General features: G+C 39.3%; 1 protein-coding gene across 4 annotated transcripts in view; it reads right to left on the reverse strand.

Annotated features, from left to right (window-relative positions):
- The window catches only part of MET (MET proto-oncogene, receptor tyrosine kinase), a 113664-nt gene that overhangs the window by 2794 nt on the left and 92088 nt on the right, over nucleotides 1-18782 (reverse strand). For all 4 annotated transcript variants that reach the window (XM_086691879.1, XM_025929591.2, XM_086691873.1 and 1 more), the window contains 4 exons: nucleotides 16794-16874; nucleotides 15019-15200; nucleotides 10258-10367; nucleotides 8921-9086 (listed from right to left, as the gene is read on the reverse strand). In XM_086691879.1, the coding sequence (XP_086548005.1) occupies nucleotides 8921-9086; nucleotides 10258-10367; nucleotides 15019-15200; nucleotides 16794-16874 (539 nt within the window). The remainder of the gene's footprint in view (nucleotides 1-8920; nucleotides 9087-10257; nucleotides 10368-15018; nucleotides 15201-16793; nucleotides 16875-18782) is intronic.

Consider the following 18782-nt stretch of genomic DNA (forward strand, 5'->3'; position numbering starts at 1 on the left):
TCACTATAATTTTATATTATTCATAAAAGAAGAAGATAGAGGAAACTTTCCAAAGTTTAAATTTTTTTGACTTCTGAATGAATACAAATACTTTTTAAGAAACGTAACTATTAACAAACAAAAAATACCCCAACGAAACAAGAAAGAAATGTAACCATATCTAAACATTAATGTTAAAAGGCAAAATCTAAGGCAGTGTAAGTACAAGTCCATATTAAAAATCAGAAGTGATAAAACTGCTAGGCAAGAAGGTTCTCTGTTGAAAACTAATTTCAATAAAATAAATGTAATTTAAAAACGTTAAAGTACAAGATTGATACAAAACAGCTGTATCAGTACTTTGCAGGAATATTGTAGGGACACAGAGAGGTTAAGTGACTTGCTAGAAATCCCCCCAATAAATGTGAATTCACACTGGGATAAACATTTAAGAGTTCTTGACTCTTGGTCCGATATGTCATTTGCAAATATCTTTTCCCATTCCGTTGGTTGCCTTTTAGTTTTGTTGGTTGTTTCCTTTGCTGTGCAGAAGCTTTTTATCTTCATAGACTCTTGGGTCTTGGTTGGTCTACTAAACTGCACTAAATATGCAATTTCTTGATTTAAAGCACTCTACTCAGAATATACTAGGTCATACATATTATCTCTCCCTGGATGTGTGCCAAGGTGAGAATGACACAAAGAGAGTAATTGGGCATGTGCGGTTCACCCCTGGCCAAGGACCCAGGAAATCAGTGCTTCCTTAGAAACACATCTAGGTCACTGACAGACTAAAAAGTATGTGGGGGGGGGGGGGGGGGCGGGAGAAACGAGGCTCTGGGAACAAGGAGGCTTGGAGGGAAAGGGGAATCCAGACCTGATAGGTAGAGTGGGAAAACTTAACACTGAGAAGCAGCGTAGCTTGTACCATTCAGTGAGGAGAGTAAAGCAGACTGAAGCATGTGCCCAAGTGCAGGAGCCCTTTAAGGACATTGACTGCCTCGATCCAAATAGAGAACACAGTCTTTCCCAGGTGGGAACTAGATAACTTTGCTGTCCTGTGCAGCCTTTCAAAATCGAAGTATCCAAAGCCTGAGTCACTTATGAGTCACTTCTGACAACTTCACTGTGTTAACCTTTAAGTTCCAAAATATGCATTGAAGTTTAAATCAATTTAACAAGTATCTACTGACCCTTGGTGTACAAGTAGGTTACTTTCCAAGTTAGTGGATGGGCCTACGGCTGATTTAACGGGGTTAAGAGTTACGACACAACTGACTATCACACAGGACAGTAAGGCAGAATAACTAATACAGAACAAAAATAGAAAAGATGTACAAATGCTGTGAAAAGTCAATAAGATAACAGTAGGGTACTGAGAAAGGCTTCAGGGAGAAAGCGACAGTAAAGCAGGTCTTGAAGAACGGGAGCATTTGTGTTCCAGGTGCACAGAAGGTGAGGGCGGAGGAGTGTTCTGGATGGAGGCAATGGGCCCAGAGGTGACAGTACTTGTGTGTTTTTCTGAACTACATAAGGACAATAGGTCACTCTGCTTGATGTATGGAGTAGATGAGGGAGACAAGGGATAGATAGGGTAAAAATGAGACCATGTTGTGGGGGTTTTTGAGTGCTGAAAGTGGGTTACGCTGAAAGGGACAGGACATGCAGCTGAGCTCCAGCATGCTGCATCTGTAAACACTATGCTTTAGACAAATAGGAGGAGCTGGTTCACATAAGGAGACCAGATAGGGGGGTTTCTGAACAGAATGTCTGGTGGGGGTGCTGCTATATCTTGGCAACCCAGAACCCGATGAGACTGAACTCCCAAATTAAGGTGGTGGGAAAGAGTAGATGCCATATAGTAAGCCGGGAACAGACTTCAGGCCCTTTTTAAAAAAGATTATTTTATTTAATCCTTTAAACAACCCTGTAATGTAACTGGCTTTGTAGATACTAAAGTATCTACAAAAGGTGAGGAAGCCAAAGTTTTGAGAGGCTGATTACTTGTCTGTAATCAAGTCTCCTAACCCATAGCCTAGGCTATAGGTTTGTCTGAAGGCAAATTCACAAAAAAAGGGGGCACAGTTGGGTACATTTCTGAGGAATTATAGGACTTGGGCAACGACTAGGTATCAGAGGAGGGTTGGAAGACTCACTGGACAGGAGAGGTCAGGGGGAGGCAGCTTCTGGGAAAACCATAGTACCACCTGCATTTCAAACCCCCAGGAACAGTTTGGAACTGACAGGATGGTGGGGAAAGGGGTCTTGAAGGAGAATGAGGCAGAACTAGAAGAGGGAGGCTGGGGGAGATGGTAGGAGTGGGAGGAAGAGAGAGAAAGAAAGAGAAAGAGAGAAGAGGAGGGAGAGAAAGAGAAGGAGAGATAGGTGCACGATGCCCGTGCATTAGGAATGATGGAAAGAAGTTAGTTTTAGTTTCAAGACAAGAGAGCTCTGCCATTCTTTCAGTTACTGTGTGCACGTAGCCTGATTATCTGAGCACGAGCAGGGAGGTCCTCTGAAGAATCTCTGCCTCACTTTTCAAAGGTGAAGATCAAAGCAATTAGTAGACATGAAAGACTATTAGAGCCATAAAAAGTGATAGAAAGTGACACTAAGGCAAGCAAGGAATGGAGACAGCCTGGGCATTCAGGAGTGGGTAAATAGAGATACACCACAATTTGCAAAAAAACCACAACTGATTAAAAAGTGGATATATTCATAAAATTTTATAAACTGGTAAATGGGTAAAATTTTCAATAAAATGTAAAACTTCTGCTCTTTGAAAGATACCAGTAAACAAATGAAAAGGCAAGCCACAGACTAGAAAAATATATTCACAAAAACTTGTGTCTGATAACATGTACCTGTAATCCAGAATATATAAAGAACTCTTACCAACTCAATAATAAATAAACTAACCAATTAAAAAACCCAAAACTCTAAAACTTAAAAGAAAATGGGCAAAAGATTTGAGCACATACTTCACAAAGGAGATAGAAGGATGGCAAATAAGCACATGAAAAGATGCTTATCATCATTAGTCATCTGGGAAATACAAATGGAAAAGGAAATGACACACCACTACAGACTATGAGAATGGCTAAAAATCCCAAACTGACAATGCCAAGTGCAGGTGAGGATGCTGAACAATCAGAACTCTTACATATTACTGCTAGGAACATGAAATGATACATGAACTGTGGAAAACAGTTGGTAGTTTCTCATAAAGTCAAATATATACTTGTTTTACAACCCAGTAATCCTACTTCTAGATATTAATTCAAAATAAATATAAACCTTTATACACAAAACAATTAAACAAATGTTTAGTAGTTGCAGCTATGTGTAATCAATTGCCTAAAACTGGAAAGAATCTAAATGTCCTCCAAATTGGTGAATGGATAAACAAAATGTGGAACATCCGTACAATGGAATTCCACTCAGAAATAGAAAGGAATGAATTACTCTGCTATAAAAAAAAGTATGGTTTCCTCAAAAAATTAAACATAGAACTACCATAAGATCCAGCAATCCCACTTCTGGGTATATATTCAAAGGAAATGAAATCAGTATCTGGAGATACTTCCACACCCATGTTCATAGCAACATTATTCACAATAGTCAAGAGATGGAAGCAACCTAAGAATGCCCATCAACAGATGAATAAAGAAAATGTGGTATATATATATAATGGAATATTATTTAGCCTTAAAAAATCCTATTGTATGCTACAATATCAATGGATCTTGAGGACATTATGCTAAGTGAAATAAGTTAGTCATAAAAGACAAATACTACATGACTCCACTTATATGAGGTAGCTAAAGTAGTCAGGTAGTTGAGTTCTTAGAAACAGATAGTAAAATGGTGGTTTCCAGAAAGGCTGTGGGAGGGGGAAATGGGGAGTTATTCAATGGATATAGAGTTTCAGTTTTGCAAGAAGAAGAAGTTCTACAGATTGCACAACAATGTGTATGTAGTTAGTTAACCACTACTGTACCATACACTTAAAATAGTTGAGATGGTCATTTTTCTCTTATGGTTTTTTTTTTTTTTAAACCACAATTAAAAAAAAGGGAGACCATCTAGATACATTGCTACATACTACATGGGTAACTCTCAAATGTGTTACGCTAAGTGAAACGAGACAGGCTCAAAGGCTATTTACTGTATGATTTACTGTATACGACATTCTAGAAAAGGTAAAACTGTAGAGACAGAAAACAGACCAGTGCTTTCCAGGTCCTTGGGATAGGGTAGGGTTTGACTACAAAGAGGCACAAGGACATTTTCCTGGATGATGGAACTGCTCTATATCCTAGTTGCAACAGTGATGGTCATACAACTGTATGCATCCTTCAAAACTTGAAGAACTGTACATTAAAAAGGGTAAAGAGTTGATATATTGCATAATGGTGATACCATTAACAGAAATAAAGAAGAGAGGAATTGACAGTTGGCAGGAAAGAACTGGACTTTGAACATGGTGACTTTGTGATGCTGATGAAAACATCCAGGAAGAGAGGTTCAAAGGTAGTTGTTGATGGGAATGGTTGAAATTATTGAGGGAGGCTGGCACCTAAAGACCCCTCCTCCCCCAAAATCCTGAGTGACAGTTGCATGTGGTATGTGAGAGAAGGAAGAGAGCTGTTAAGGCTAAAGCAAACATAACAAAGAAGCAAGAGGAACCAGATGATGCAGTGTCCCAAAAACCAAAGGAGGAGGAAATTTTGAGAAGAAAGGAGTGGTGGACAATGTTAAGTTCTGAAGTAGGGTGAAAAAGTTAACTGGTTGAACAACTGAGAAGTCAATACTGACTTTAATGGAAGCACCTGTACTAAGTGTGGCACACTGTACAATACTGGGTATGACAAGTTACAAATATAGTGACACTTCTAGTTTGTTTGAATGTGCTTCAAGAGAATTCAGATTTTAGCTGAACTCCATCTGGTCATTTGTGACAAAGTGGACATTTCTACTAGCACGCAAGGTTTTGCTTGTAGGTCTCTACATAAAAGCTTATCACATACTTTTGGAAATGTTCCATGTCAACATTCAAAAGATTGTCCTGTCTTGCAAATTAAAGTTAATGCAAATTTATCCAGGTAATCAATAACCATTTGTCAAAGCAGCACTGCATTTGGATTACTCAGGCTCACCCTTATGTAGTACAATACAGTATCTTCCAATGAGAAGGAAAGAGATAGCACTTCATATACAGAAGCCTATATAAATCTATAGTCAAGAACCTGAGTGACAGTTGCTATGTGATAAATGGTGGCCTCTGTGCTGTGTGTGCGTGCGTGTAGGTTAGTAATGTGTGTGTGGTTGTCTAAAAGCTCAGAATCACAGTTCTTGCCTTGAACATTCAAAATTTCATCAGGTTCTTTTTGTTTTGTTTTAAAAACTTCACTAGGTATAACATATATCATAAACTTTGCCAGTTTTAAGTGGACAGCCCATGATGTTTAGTAAATATTTTGATAGTGTACTTATCTCCACAATTCAGTTTTTAGATCAATTCCAACACCCTAGAAAGTTGCCCATGCCTGTTTGTAGTTAATCTTTGCTCCCACCCTCAGTCCCAGGCAACCACTGATCTGTTTTTTTTTTTTTCTCCTTAGTTTTGCCTTTTTCTAAAAATTTCATATAAATTGAATTGTTCAACATATCACCTTTGGAGTCTGCCTTCTTTCACTGGACATAGTATTTTTGAGGTTTATCCACGTTGTAGCATGGATTAGCATAGTGCTGAATGGTATTATTCCATTGTATAGAAATACCATGTTTTGCTTACCCTTTACCAGTTGATGGACATTAGGATTGCTCCTGGTTTTTTCCTATTGTGAATAAATACTATTGTGAACATTCATGTACAAATATTTGTGTAGGCATATGTTTCCATGTGCTTATGAACTAGCTATTCATATATCTCTTTGGTAGATGGTCTATTCAAATCTTTTGCGTGTTTTAAAAACTGAGTTGTCTTATTGAGCTATATGAGTTGGTCTGGTTCTTAATGGCAGACTAACAGTTAAGTCTGGATGAAATGTATACTCTTTGAGGACAGGTTAATTCTTCCTACCTTATGCCTTCACCTGCCACCATCACTAACATGTTTCCAGCCTACCTCTTTAGCACTCACTTCTTTCATCTTTTTCAGAATCTTTCAGCATCATAATCTCAGGCATTACACTTTAGCATATACCATCACGTCCTCTTATTAATCTTATCCACCCCAAAGTCCCATCCCTCCACCATGCCCTGTAACACATTTACTGAAAACAAACTCCCAGTCACTCTCAACTTAGTCTTTAATGTCTCCCCCACTTCCTCAGGAACTGAAACTGCTTTCACTTGAAGACCACAATGTCTTTGAAATCTGTTGACTCACAGGAGGGAGGGTAGATGACTTGTTGCTTCCCAATGCCACACTCAGATCCCTGTCCCCTGTCATCTTTCAATAGCTGCCAACCCTTTTTCTTTTGAAGTCTATGCCCTCCATTAATTTTATTTTTCTGCCTACCTCATTTACTGATATCACCAGTTTACATTTTTTCGCTTTTCAGTTTTATCTCCAAGGACTGAAAATTAATCTTTCTCTACCTCTATGCATCACAGTCCTCCTGACTTACTATGTGCAGATAGAGTAAGTATACTCTATTCCATTCAACAGCCACTTGAGACCTCCAAATCATTCAAGTTACTCGGTTTTCAAGACCATTTTTGTGCACTGAGTAGCAGTGGACCCTGCTGACCGTATCCTATTTCTTTTTGAAACTTTCTCTTCCTCTGGCCTCTTCTCTCTTGGGTCTCCTACCTCTCTGCTTTTCCCCCTCATTTCCTATGTGTAGTTTCTCCGGAGTAATTGTTTTTGGACTCTAAAAGGCTTATTTCCAGCCTTGACTTCTGCTATGGACTGAACTGTGGACCCCCTACCCCCACTCAAATGTTGAAACTCTAACTCCCAGTGTGATGGTATTAGGAGGTGGGGCCCTCATGATGGGATTAGTGCCCTTATGGGAGGAGACACCAGGGAGCTTATTCTGGCTCTGTCTCCCACACAAGGACACAGTGAGAAGGTAGCTATGTGCAAGTCAGGAACCTGACCACACTGGCACCCTGATCTCACACTTCCAGCCTCTAGAACTGGGAGAAATAAATGCCTATTGTTTATGCCACCCAGTCTATGGTATTTTGCTATGGTGGCCCAAGTTGAATAAGATAACTAATGAGGTTGTACAAGCTGTAGATCCACATTTCCAATTGCCTGATGGACCTTTCTGCCTGGATGTCTTTTTTTTTTTTTTTAAATTATATGAAATTTATTGTCAAATTAGTTTCCATACAACACCCAGTGCTCATCCCAAAAGATGCCCTCTTCAATGCCCAGCACCTACCCTCCCCTTCTGCCTGGATGTCTTATTCCCACATCAAACTCAGTATGTTTAAGCCTTAACTGGTATTTTTCCTCTCCAACAAGTTTTTACTCTGTTGCTTTAAATATGTTACTGTACTAGCATATAACTTTATTCATCTTTGACTTTTATCAATTTCTTGCTTAATATTGTTATTACCTCTCAGATGCCTTTTCTGCTCTCGCTTTTCTGTTCCACAATTTCTGTATTATTTCAAGTTATACCTCTCACTTCATCTTCCTGCATCTACTCCTCTCAGAACATCTTACAGAATAAAGAAAGGCTGTAGTGTTTCTGATTACACTTTAAGGTTCCACATGGCCAGAGAATAAATTCCAGACTCCCTAGTTTGCTTTCCAAGAACCTCTATGATCTAGTATGAATATATTTTTCGCAATCTATCCTCAGAACTTCCCTCTGTGCCTTCCATTTTGGCCAAATCACCCACTCCTTACTGTTTCCTTAGAACTTTAAAGATGTATATACTTTCCTGCCCCTTTGCTTACCTGGATTGGTATTTATTTCATGGCCCATTCTATCTTCCTTTAAGGCCTGTACAAAAGCACCACCTCCTCCACCAGGTGGTAGGTAAGTGAGGAAAATGTGGCTGCCCAGGTGTCTCTCCCACCCTCAGCACTCAGGTGTATGCTTTTTGAAGCTTGTTCTATGAGAGGATGACCGTGGTAGATACAAAAGGGCATGTTTCTAGACTTTTTTTTTTTTAAAGTAGGTTCCCCGCCCAATGTGGGGTCTGAACTCAAGACCCGACACTGAGGGGCGCCTGGGTGGCTCAGTCGGTTAAGCGGCCGACTTCGGCTCAGGTCATGATCTCGCGGTCCGTGAGTTCTAGCCCCGCGTCGGGCTCTGTGCTGACAGCCCAGAGCCTGGAGCCTGCTTCATATTCTGTGTCTCCCTCTCTCTCTGACCCTCCCCTGTTCATGCTCTGTCTCTCCCTGTCTCAAAAATAAATAAATGTTAAAAAAAAAAAAATTAAAAAAAAAAAAAAAAAAAAAAGACCCGACACTGAGATTAAGTCTCATGTTCTACCAACTGAGCCAGCCAGGTGGCCAAGAAGGGCACATTTCTAGCTGGGTGCAGGAATAATGCCCTCACTGCCAGTTCTGCCTCAGTGATAGCTTTCAGATTTCTCCAGGTGGAATGCAGCTGTCCCGGAGCTATGAGTGGCCAGACTAATCCCAGTCTACTTTGTGTAACAGCTAGTGACAGTTATGCCTTCTCTGTTCTGTGGAGCCAAAGCTCCTGGAGGACAGGGTTTAGTTCTGATTCAGCTCTGGGCTCCCTAAGGACCTAGCGTTGTACCGTACTAGGCAAATGTTTTTGATAAATGAATGAATTTGTGAGAACATATGATGTCTATCTGGTTTAACAATCAAGCTCTGAAGAAACTGAAATTACGGTGTTGAAGGTGTCCTTTTTTGAAAAAATTAAATAGCCATAAAACTATTAAAAATGTTGGATATGAAAGGAAAAGAGGAGACGGTCAGGGATGATGAGTACATTACCACATCTGACTTGGTGGTAAACTTCTGAGTTTGTAGACTTTCTAGAGCCATCCACTTCACTGGCAGCTTGGCGCCCGTTTTGTTGTGTACACTGTAGTATTCTTTATCATACATGTCTCTGGCCAGACCAAAATCAGCAACCTTGACAGTGAATTTTTCATCCAACCTATAGAAAGGACAAAAATCATTACTGGTGGCTGAAATACAATAATTTACAGTGATGCTGAATATCTATAGGTCAAAACAAGGACTTGATATTTGAAATCCATAACTTCTTCAGGGTGGGCTTCATCTGGTCTCTACTAACACTAAATTACAATGGAATTCTTGAATAAAAATGCTTGACATTTACATTACAAATTCAACAGGCCAAGGAAAGAGATCTACGAATGATGTGGCATAAGAAAATCCCTTTTGCCTTAACAGTAAAGTTGGACCCCCCTCCTAGGTTTCCTTTGTTACTAAATCAAATATGTCAACTGACTATCCCAAGCAATTGTGTATCTTCACTTGTCAATTTATTAGTAATACTCAGTTTTATGAGGGATTATGATAGAGGACTGTTATTTTACCTTTTCTTTCTCAAATGGGCTAGGTTATTACATAAAATTCATGTATCTCACCACTGAGGTAATAGAGAAGTAGGACACAGTAAAGCATCTAACAAAAACAGCAAGGCTCAACAAAAATCAATTTCCGCTATCTGAGGCTATGTATCCTTTGTTTAAGCTGGCTTTTATGTTGTTACATTGACCAAAACCAAGGTAGGAAATTAATAGCACAGCTCTCTCATTCACACATACCATAAGTCATGAATCAGTGTTATGTGAGGGAAGAACTGAATCCATTACAAACTGTTGACTGTTGAATTATACAGCCCAGGCACCCAGACACAAATAAAGCTCTTTGTATATTCATTCCCCAATACCATTTTTGGTAGGGCTTCTGCAGACTGACTTCAAATCCAGTCTTGGGAAGTTGCAATATGTTGGTATTTGTGTTACCAGCCCTCTCCTTTTCACTGTAAAATGCTGAAGATCAAATTCTCCCTTCCAAACACTAATGCAGTGTGAAACCACAACATTGGGGGCTACTGGTGGGAAGGGAAAAGAAAAGCAAAAGCACACAACAGCTGTTTAAGACCCCCTCTGGAGAATTCCTTTTAAATTCTCCATTAGATAAAGCCTGAAAGCCCCGCCTACATCCTAGTGCTTACATATCGGAAATAAAGGACTTTTGCATAAGAAGAGAAAACATCCTCACTAGCCTTCAACAGTGGGAAACAGATTCCTCCTTGTCACTTAATTTGGACTGTGGGCAGAGATTCTTATACTTACATACAGTTTCTAGCAGCCAAGTCTCTGTGTACAAACTTTTTGCTTGCAAGATATTTCATGCCTTTGGCTACTTGAAGACCAAAGCCAATAAGATCTTTTACAGTTGGGTTCTGCAATCAAAGAGAATTAAAAACGCGTAAGCTAAGCATCTACTGATCTGTGAATTCTGAAATGTTTATAAGAATTATCTTGTTTCAAGCAATAACTCGTGCCTTGTTAATAACAGCAATCATGTATTAGATATCTATTATTTGAAAAGCACCAGGCTAGATGCTTATGTGAGTTTTGGCTAATCCTTATACACTTCTATAAGGCAGGTTCCGTTTTCCAGATGAGGAAATGGAAGTGTTTTAAAATTATTCTGGTATGGTGGGGCTAACAGAAGGAAGACCACTGCCACCGAAAAGATAGCTTGTTACTCACAATTCCCAAGAGGTGGGTGCACACCATGCCAAGCGAGGCCACAAAGGGAAATGGGGTTGGTCTAGGAGGCAGAGGGAGCAATGGGAAAACATGGGCAAGAGCTTGTTTTGTGGTTCCCATGGGAAAGAATGGGTGACGCAGGGTAAGCGGATTTAGGATTGGGCTAGTTTGAATAATTTCAGCAGGTTCTGAAGTGTAGGGGCTGTCTTCAGTTGCCCGGTACCTGGCCTTGAAGTGATTACAGCAGGTGGATAGTGTCCCAGAGTGTGAGAATTCTTTAAAGGAGGTGATTGGGGTATGGGCTTTGGATTGGTTGGTTTGCTTATAAAAGGCCTGCTCTTTGAAGATGAGCCATTTACTATCTTGGGGCTAGTCCTGGTAAGGGCCATCACTCCAAGGTCAGCAAGGCACTAGAAGTCAGAGCATCATAAATACACAGTTAATCTAACATTTGTATTGAACCCCAGAGGACTCCAAATAGCCAAAGCAATCTTGAAAAAGAAAAGAAATTCTGGACTTCAGGGTATATTATAAAGCTATAATCATCAAGATATTACGACATTGGCACAAAACCAGACACACATATCAATACAGAATAGAAAACTCAGAAATGGACCCACAAATAGTCAACTAATATTCCACAAAGTAGGAAAGAATATCCAATGGAAAAAAGACAATCTCTTTAACAAATGGTGTTGGGAAAACTGGACAGCAACATGCAAAAGAAAGAAAATGGACCACTTTCTCACACCATACATAAAAATAAATTCAAAATGGATGAAAGATCTAAATGTGAGGCAGGAAACCATCAAAATCATAGAAGAGAACATAGGGAGCAACCTCTTTGACATCAGCCATAGTAACTTCTTACTAGATACATCTCTGAAGGCAAGGGAAAAAAATGCAAAAATGAACAATTCGGACTTCATCAAGATAAAAACCTTCTGCACAGTGAAGGGAACAACCAACAAAATTAAAAGGCAACCAATGGAATGGGAAAAGATACTTGCAAATGACACATCAGATAAAGAGTTAGTATCCAAAATCTATAAAGAACTTAATCAAATTCAACACCCAAAAAACAAATAATCCAGTGAAGAAATGGGCAAAAGACATGAATAGACACTTCTCCAAAGAAGACATCCAGATGGCCAACCAACAAGTGAAGAAATGCTCAACATCACTCATCATCAGGGAAATACAAATCAAAACTACAATGAAATACCTCCTTACACCTGTCAAAATGGCTAAAATTAATAACACAGGAAACAACAGATGTTGGTGAGGATGCACAGAAAGGGGAACCCTCTTACATTTGGCAGGAATGCAAAATAGTGCAGCCACTCTGGCAAATGGTGTGGAGGTTCCTCAAAGAGCTAAAAATAGAACTATTTTACTACCCAGCAATTATACTACTAGGTTATTTACCCGAAGGATACAAAAATACTGATTTGAAGGGGCAAATGCATCCTGATGTTTATAGCATCATTATCAAAAATAACCGAATTATGGAAAGAGCCCAAGTGTCCAATACTGATGAATGAATAAAGAAGACGTGGTATATATGTACAATAAAATATAACTCAGCTATTAAAGAGAATGAAATCTTGCCATTTGCAACAACATAGGTGGAGCTAGAGTATGTTAAGTTAAACAAGTCAGTTAGAAAAAGACAAATGCCATCTGATTTCAATCACGAGTGGAATTTAAGAAACAAAACAGATGAACATGGAGAGAAAAAAACGGGAGGCAAACTGAAGAAACTCAACTAGAGAACAAACTGAGAGTTGCTGGAGGGGAAGTGGGAGGGAGGATGGGTTCAACGGGTGATGGGCATTAAGGAGGGTACTTGTTGCAATGAGCATTGGGTGTTGTATGTAACTGAAGAATCACTAAATCCTACACCTGAAACGAATATTATACTATATGTTAACTAGAATTTGAATAAAAGGTTGAAACATAAAAAAATAAAGCAATACATGGTTAATATCAGCAGTTCAGAGAGAAATAAATCACCCAAAGCCACTCAGATGGTAAGTGGTACAGTTAGGATTTTAACCTAATCTGTTAGGCTCCAAAGCCCACACTGTAGTGATATCAATCACATTAGAAGCCCTCCTACTGGCATGAAAGTAACAACCTGCAACTATAATGGCTTGGATCCACACAGAAAACAGGAAATCTCATTCTCCAGAAATTTCATCCACAAAATTGGGTGGACAGAGGAATTCCTTTAGTAACTAACTATAAAAACTATATCTGAGGGGTGCCTGGGTGGCTCAGTCAGTTAAGTGTCCAGATCTTGGTTTTGGCTTAGGTCATGATCTCACAGTTTGTGAGTTTGAGCCCCGCATCAGGCTTTGCGCTGACAATCCCTTCTTGGGATTCTCCTCTCTGCCTCCTGCCCTCAAAATAAATAAACTTAAAAAAAACCACAAAAAACATATCTGAAATCGCACAGATAACATTGTGGCTGGTAGCCCTGCTGGTACTTGGCCTTCAGGAACAGGGTATCTCTTCTTCAGCAGCCACTGTGGGGGTTGTGGGCTCAAGAGGCAGCTACTAGGGGCCCTGCAAGGAGGGCTGCAGCCCCCTTAATGCACACAACATGTGGAGAGGCCAGTTTCTTGTGTTTTAGGCTTCTTTTTAGAATGTATCTGTTAGTGGTTGTAATATAGTATCCTGGGACCATAAAAACAGGCCCTGGTACTGGATAATAGGAAATCTCTACCATGCTTGAATGCTGGGGGAATACTATTCTAGAGAAGCCAGTATGTCCAGTCAGATGAACTCACCAGGACAATGACAAGTTAAATTAGAAAAGTGGGATCTGTCGGGGCAGCTTTCACTTTGTAAGGTAAATTCACCTTATCTGCAAATATTCACAGCTAGGGAGTATTTCATTCTTTTGGTTGAACACAAAATATTTCTTTCCTATCCTAGAGCTTATTTCTTTTGAGAACCTGACCCCATGTGTCTTGTTTTTGATCAAGAGTAAAGTTACTCCATTTACTCCCAGAGGCCTGGATGCAGGAGCCAAGAAGAAGCCTGAGATCACCTGTGCCTTCAGTTCCGAGGACTCCTTCCACTTCCCTCCTGCCTGACCACTTACTTGCTCACCCTTTAGGCATAAATGTCACTAAGAAAACTCTCACTTGCAAGAACCTAAGAACCTCTTTTGTAATCCTGAGCTCATTCATCCAGCAAATATGACTGAAGGCCTATGTGCTGAACACACTTTAGGAGCTAAGTCTAAAGCAATAAACAAAATACACAGAAATCCCTACTGTCATGAGCTTGCATTCTAATGGTGTGTGTGTGCACATCCATATATACATGTATTATATAGCTATTATGTATTTGCTTATTGTTCAGTATAGCACTGTTCAATAGAAATACAATGCAAACCATACATAGAATCATGTTCTAATAGTCACATTAAAAAAGTAGAAAGAAACAGGTTAAATTGGTTTTCATAATATATTTCTCAACTCAAGAAATATCATTTCAACATGTAATCGATATAAACAATTATGAGATATTTTACCTTTCTGTTTTTATACTAAATATTCAAAACCTGGGATTTACAGCACACTTACACTAACAGTACATCTTAATTGAGACTAGCCACATTTTACATATGGCTCATGGCCACAGTAGCACACTGCTTAGGCCTACTGTATCAGATGATGGTAAGTATGATGGAGAAAAATAAAGCAGCGGATAGGAGACAACAGACAGGAGGCATGGGGGTGAGGTGGGTCAATTACTTAGGCCAGGAAAGCCTCATTTTGAAGATGACATTAGGGCAAAAAGCTGAAGCTGATGAGAAGTGACATATGTGGCTATCTTGGGGAAAGTGTTCCAGGCAGATGGAACAGCAAATACAAAGGTCCTGAATTAGGACAGTGGGTGAAGGTTGAAGAATACTAAGGGATTCATTTGTAATTAGTTCTTCTGTGTTTTTCCTTCTAGAGTTAAAATCCCATGTGGGCTGAGGCTCATTCTGCCTCTATGTCTCTTGTGCTTTCTGTTTTTGGCAATTAGTAGGCACTCAAAAATGATTAATTGTGCCTATAAGAGGGATGGTAGATCAAGGCAGCTTGCAGGACAGGTAAGAATCATCGCCCCTGGGAAATCCTTCTAGGTACCATTATCTTCCCACCAGGATAGGGGATTTTGAGGTACAAGTGAATTAGCCTCTATATAGCTGAATGGCGTAAACATTTTACATGTGCTTCTTTGAAAGCTTTTAAAAATTTTCAAAACAGCAACATTTTGAAAAACTCGTTGGCTTATAGCTAGTTTACCAGTTAATAACCTTGGTAATATACTTACATGAGTCTCATTTCTGATGAAATTTCGAAGATCTCCATGTTTCATATATGGTAGGACCACCAGTGGAGACCCCTCACTTCGAAGGCAGATTCCCAAGAGTGAGAGAACATTTGGATGACTAAAATCTTTCATGATGATTCCCTCAGTCAGAAACTGGGAAACTTCACCTATGTCAGTGATTCCTGAGAAATCCAGCAGTGGAGACATTAACTTCATTATGGACCAATAAATACTCAGTTGAGTTCAGATAGGGAGAGTTATGGAATGTAAAACCACAGGGCTGAATCCTGTCCTGACACCTCATCCTCAGACTGTTTTTTAATAATACGTTTGAATAAATGATGTCACCCTGCAGTGGGCCTTCAAGTTACCCCCAAACTCTAGCAATCAGTTTGTCTCATACAGAAAAAGGAAAGGGAAGCAGACCAATCTATTTCTGTAGTGACTGTCTAGGGCTGAGGTTGGCAAACTACTCTAAAGGGCCAGATAGTAAATATTTTTTCGCTTTGTGGGCCATATGGTCTCTGCTACAAATACTCAACTCTGCCATTGTAGTGCAAAAACAGCCGCAGACAATTATATATAAGAACAGTCACGGGGCCAGAGTTTTCTGATCCCTGGACTAGGAGGGTTTGAAGACCAATCGTTGTCATATGGTTTCTAAGTAGACTTTTTCTGGTGTAACAGTTTCTATTCATTTCCAGAGAGTGATCCTGAGGGTCCGACACTACTTGGCACTGATGAAAGGTTAATGACCTTTGATTTATTAATCTGACTAGTATCTGTGTCAGGGATGATATTCTTTTACAATGTAATGCATTCTGAGATGAGTCCATGTGGATAGAATAGAGATTAATGAACACCAGAGACAGAGAAGGATTTCTTGCTGTTAGGAATGTTCTGAGTACAATGAGCAGTGTGCTGTCTTGTGAGGCAGATATTATTGACAATCATACTTAATCCATTACAGTTTGTAGTTAGGTTTCATATAAACTGTCCCTTTAATTTAGGAATTTAGAAATATAGGTCAAAAAGGCAAGCACACTGACTTGACATGTGAAACCTCTCGGCAAAGGTGAAGCCAGGAAAACTCTTAGTATGAGGGGTACATTGGGTTGTACAAGAGAGTAATTTATGCCTTCCTTGTGTCTCCAGGTCATCAATAATCTTAATGTCTAGAAGCTTCTTTGTCTCTTGAACAGGGTATACATTCCACTTAAAAACATTTTCTCAATAACATCTAAATTTTTTTTTTAAATTCTAGCATTTAAAAGGGGGTATCACTTGTTTAGGAAGTTCATTTTTGTAGAATACCTCATGCAGATAAATGAGATATTGCCACACTTACAATTTTCTGCCAGCATATTTTTCTACTGTTGGTCTTATTTCATTTTTAAATCTTTTTAATCAAAGTTGTGGTTAAAAAATAATTATAATAATTCCTCTGGGTAAAATGAGTCATTATTACCGTATGTGCCAACATGCTTCCAATAGTTTCCATAAAACAAATATTATAAGGCAAACATAGCTACATGACACTCAGCTAATCCAAGAACCTCACTGCTCCTATACTCTTATGTATGAGGGCTCTGAGAAATAATTTCTGAGGAAATATTTCAAAAAGAATTTAGACCAAACAAGTTTTCAGGATTAGATCCCTAATTCTGGCGGGGGCTGATTTTTCCACAAGAGAAGGTCGAAATCAACATTTTATTATGAACTATTTAATAGTTAGCAAACCATGGAGGTGACTCCGCTGTTAAAGTATCACTTACTATTCAAGGATTTCACAGCACAGTGAATCTTCTTGTCATCGCTGTCCAATAAAGTCCCATGGTACACACACCCAAAATGTCCTACATGAAAGAGGGAATTTGGTTAGTGTTGTATTACTTGTAACTATGCAGCATCACTTGTGAAGCCCTTTGTGATCTTCATTTCCTTCTTTTTTCCACATGGCAAAAAAGTGCATTGTTTCTTACACTTTTAATTAATAGCACCACTACATGTGTCTGTTAAAACATGTAGATATAGGGGCGCCTGGGTGGCGCAGTCGGTTAAGCGTCCGACTTCAGCCAGGTCACGATCTCGCGGTCCGTGAGTTCGAGCCCCGCATCGGGCTCTGGGCTGATGGCTCAGAGCCTGGAGCCTGTTTCACATTCTGTGTCTCCCTCTCTCTCTGCCCCTCCCCCGTTCATGCTCTGTCTCTCTCTGTCCCAAAAATAAAATAAACGTTGAAAAAAAAAAAAAAAAAAAAAAAAACATGTAGATATAATGTACTTCACTCTAAGATACAAGCTATATGATTATTTAATACATGGTAAAAAAAAAAAAGCTAGGTTCTATAACTCTTATTTTTTTTTTTAAATTTTTTTTTTTCAACGTTTATTTATTTTTGGGACAGAGAGAGACAGAACATGAACGGGGGAGGGGCAGAGAGAGAGGGAGACACAGAATCGGAAACAGGCTCCAGGCTCCGAGCCATCAGCCCAGAGCCTGACGCAGGGCTCGAACTCCCGGACCGCAAGATCGTGACCTGGCTGAAGTCGGACGCTTAACCGACTGCGCCACCCAGGCGCCCCCCCCATAACTCTTATTAAAAGCTAATAAAGCAAAATATTCAACTACAGTGGAACCACTGAACAGAGGAGTAACATCTACCTCATAAAAGAAATTTATTGCTTTTAAGGATCAAATACTATCTTTTAAATATGAAAAGAAAGTTTTATCACATGAAGAAATGCAACAAAATCAGTTCCCTATATTCCAGTAAGCTAAACTGAAATAAAAATGTTACCATTAGGAATAAGATGAGCATTATAGAATAAAGATTTCCCCCATTAGTCACTGGTTAATACGTAATCCAGGTTGGCAGAAACTGAAAGGCAACTGCCCAAATGAAGCAAATTCACTCTGAGTCATTTCATCTAGTTCTCTCTGGGTTTAGCCACATCACTTTCCAATGGTAGCCTTTCATCCAGTGGCAGTAATTTTCCCCAGAGGTGCCAAACGTCTGATAGCTGTGGAAGGCCCTAATTAATTAATTCATCCACCCAGCCAAGATTCCCTGAGTTCCTAGTGTGTGAGTGTCAGGCATTAGCTTACCCTCTCGTAAAGTGAAGATGAATAAAATAAAACCTATGCTCTTGAGGGCTCAAATTCTACTGGGAAAATGTATAAATAAATAATAGTTAATATTTATAGAATCATTAATGGTTACTACTTCCTAAGAGAAATAATTGCTAGTTTAGCACCTTTACTAATAAAAATTAAAAATTCTAATTTTATAATGAATAGAAATAGAACGTAATTGGTGAGACCGCATACTCTAAAACTGGTGCAACTTCTGGAATTTATAGGCCAGTAATAGAACTAAATATTACTCTGATGTAAAACAGGGTTGCTGATAGTGAAGCTACTGTTAGGAAGAGGGAGCACTCTAAGGACTAAAACCTGGAATGTGTGACAGAGGAAGGTATGGATGAGGTCACAGGAAAATGGGAAAGTCTTGTGTTCATGTAAGGCAAACTGTCCCATCAGCTTCCTCTGCATCATGCTGACAGATGCCTGCTACCTCTTGTCGCACGTATAGAATAAAAGGCCATTTAGTATCAACGGCATAGGTTTTTTAGGAAAAAAGAGAAAAGCGCAGTTCATTTCCTGGCTTCTGGTTGGTTTCTTTTCCTGCTAAATAATTCCTCAAACACTATGTATGCAAACTGTTATTGCTGCTTTGGCTGGCTTATTACAAATATTCATCATCT

This window comes from Puma concolor, chromosome A2 (genome assembly GCF_028749965.1).
Source record: "Puma concolor isolate L17-30 chromosome A2, mPumCon1.1.hap2, whole genome shotgun sequence".
In the NCBI taxonomy this organism is placed as follows: Eukaryota; Metazoa; Chordata; class Mammalia; order Carnivora; family Felidae; genus Puma; species Puma concolor.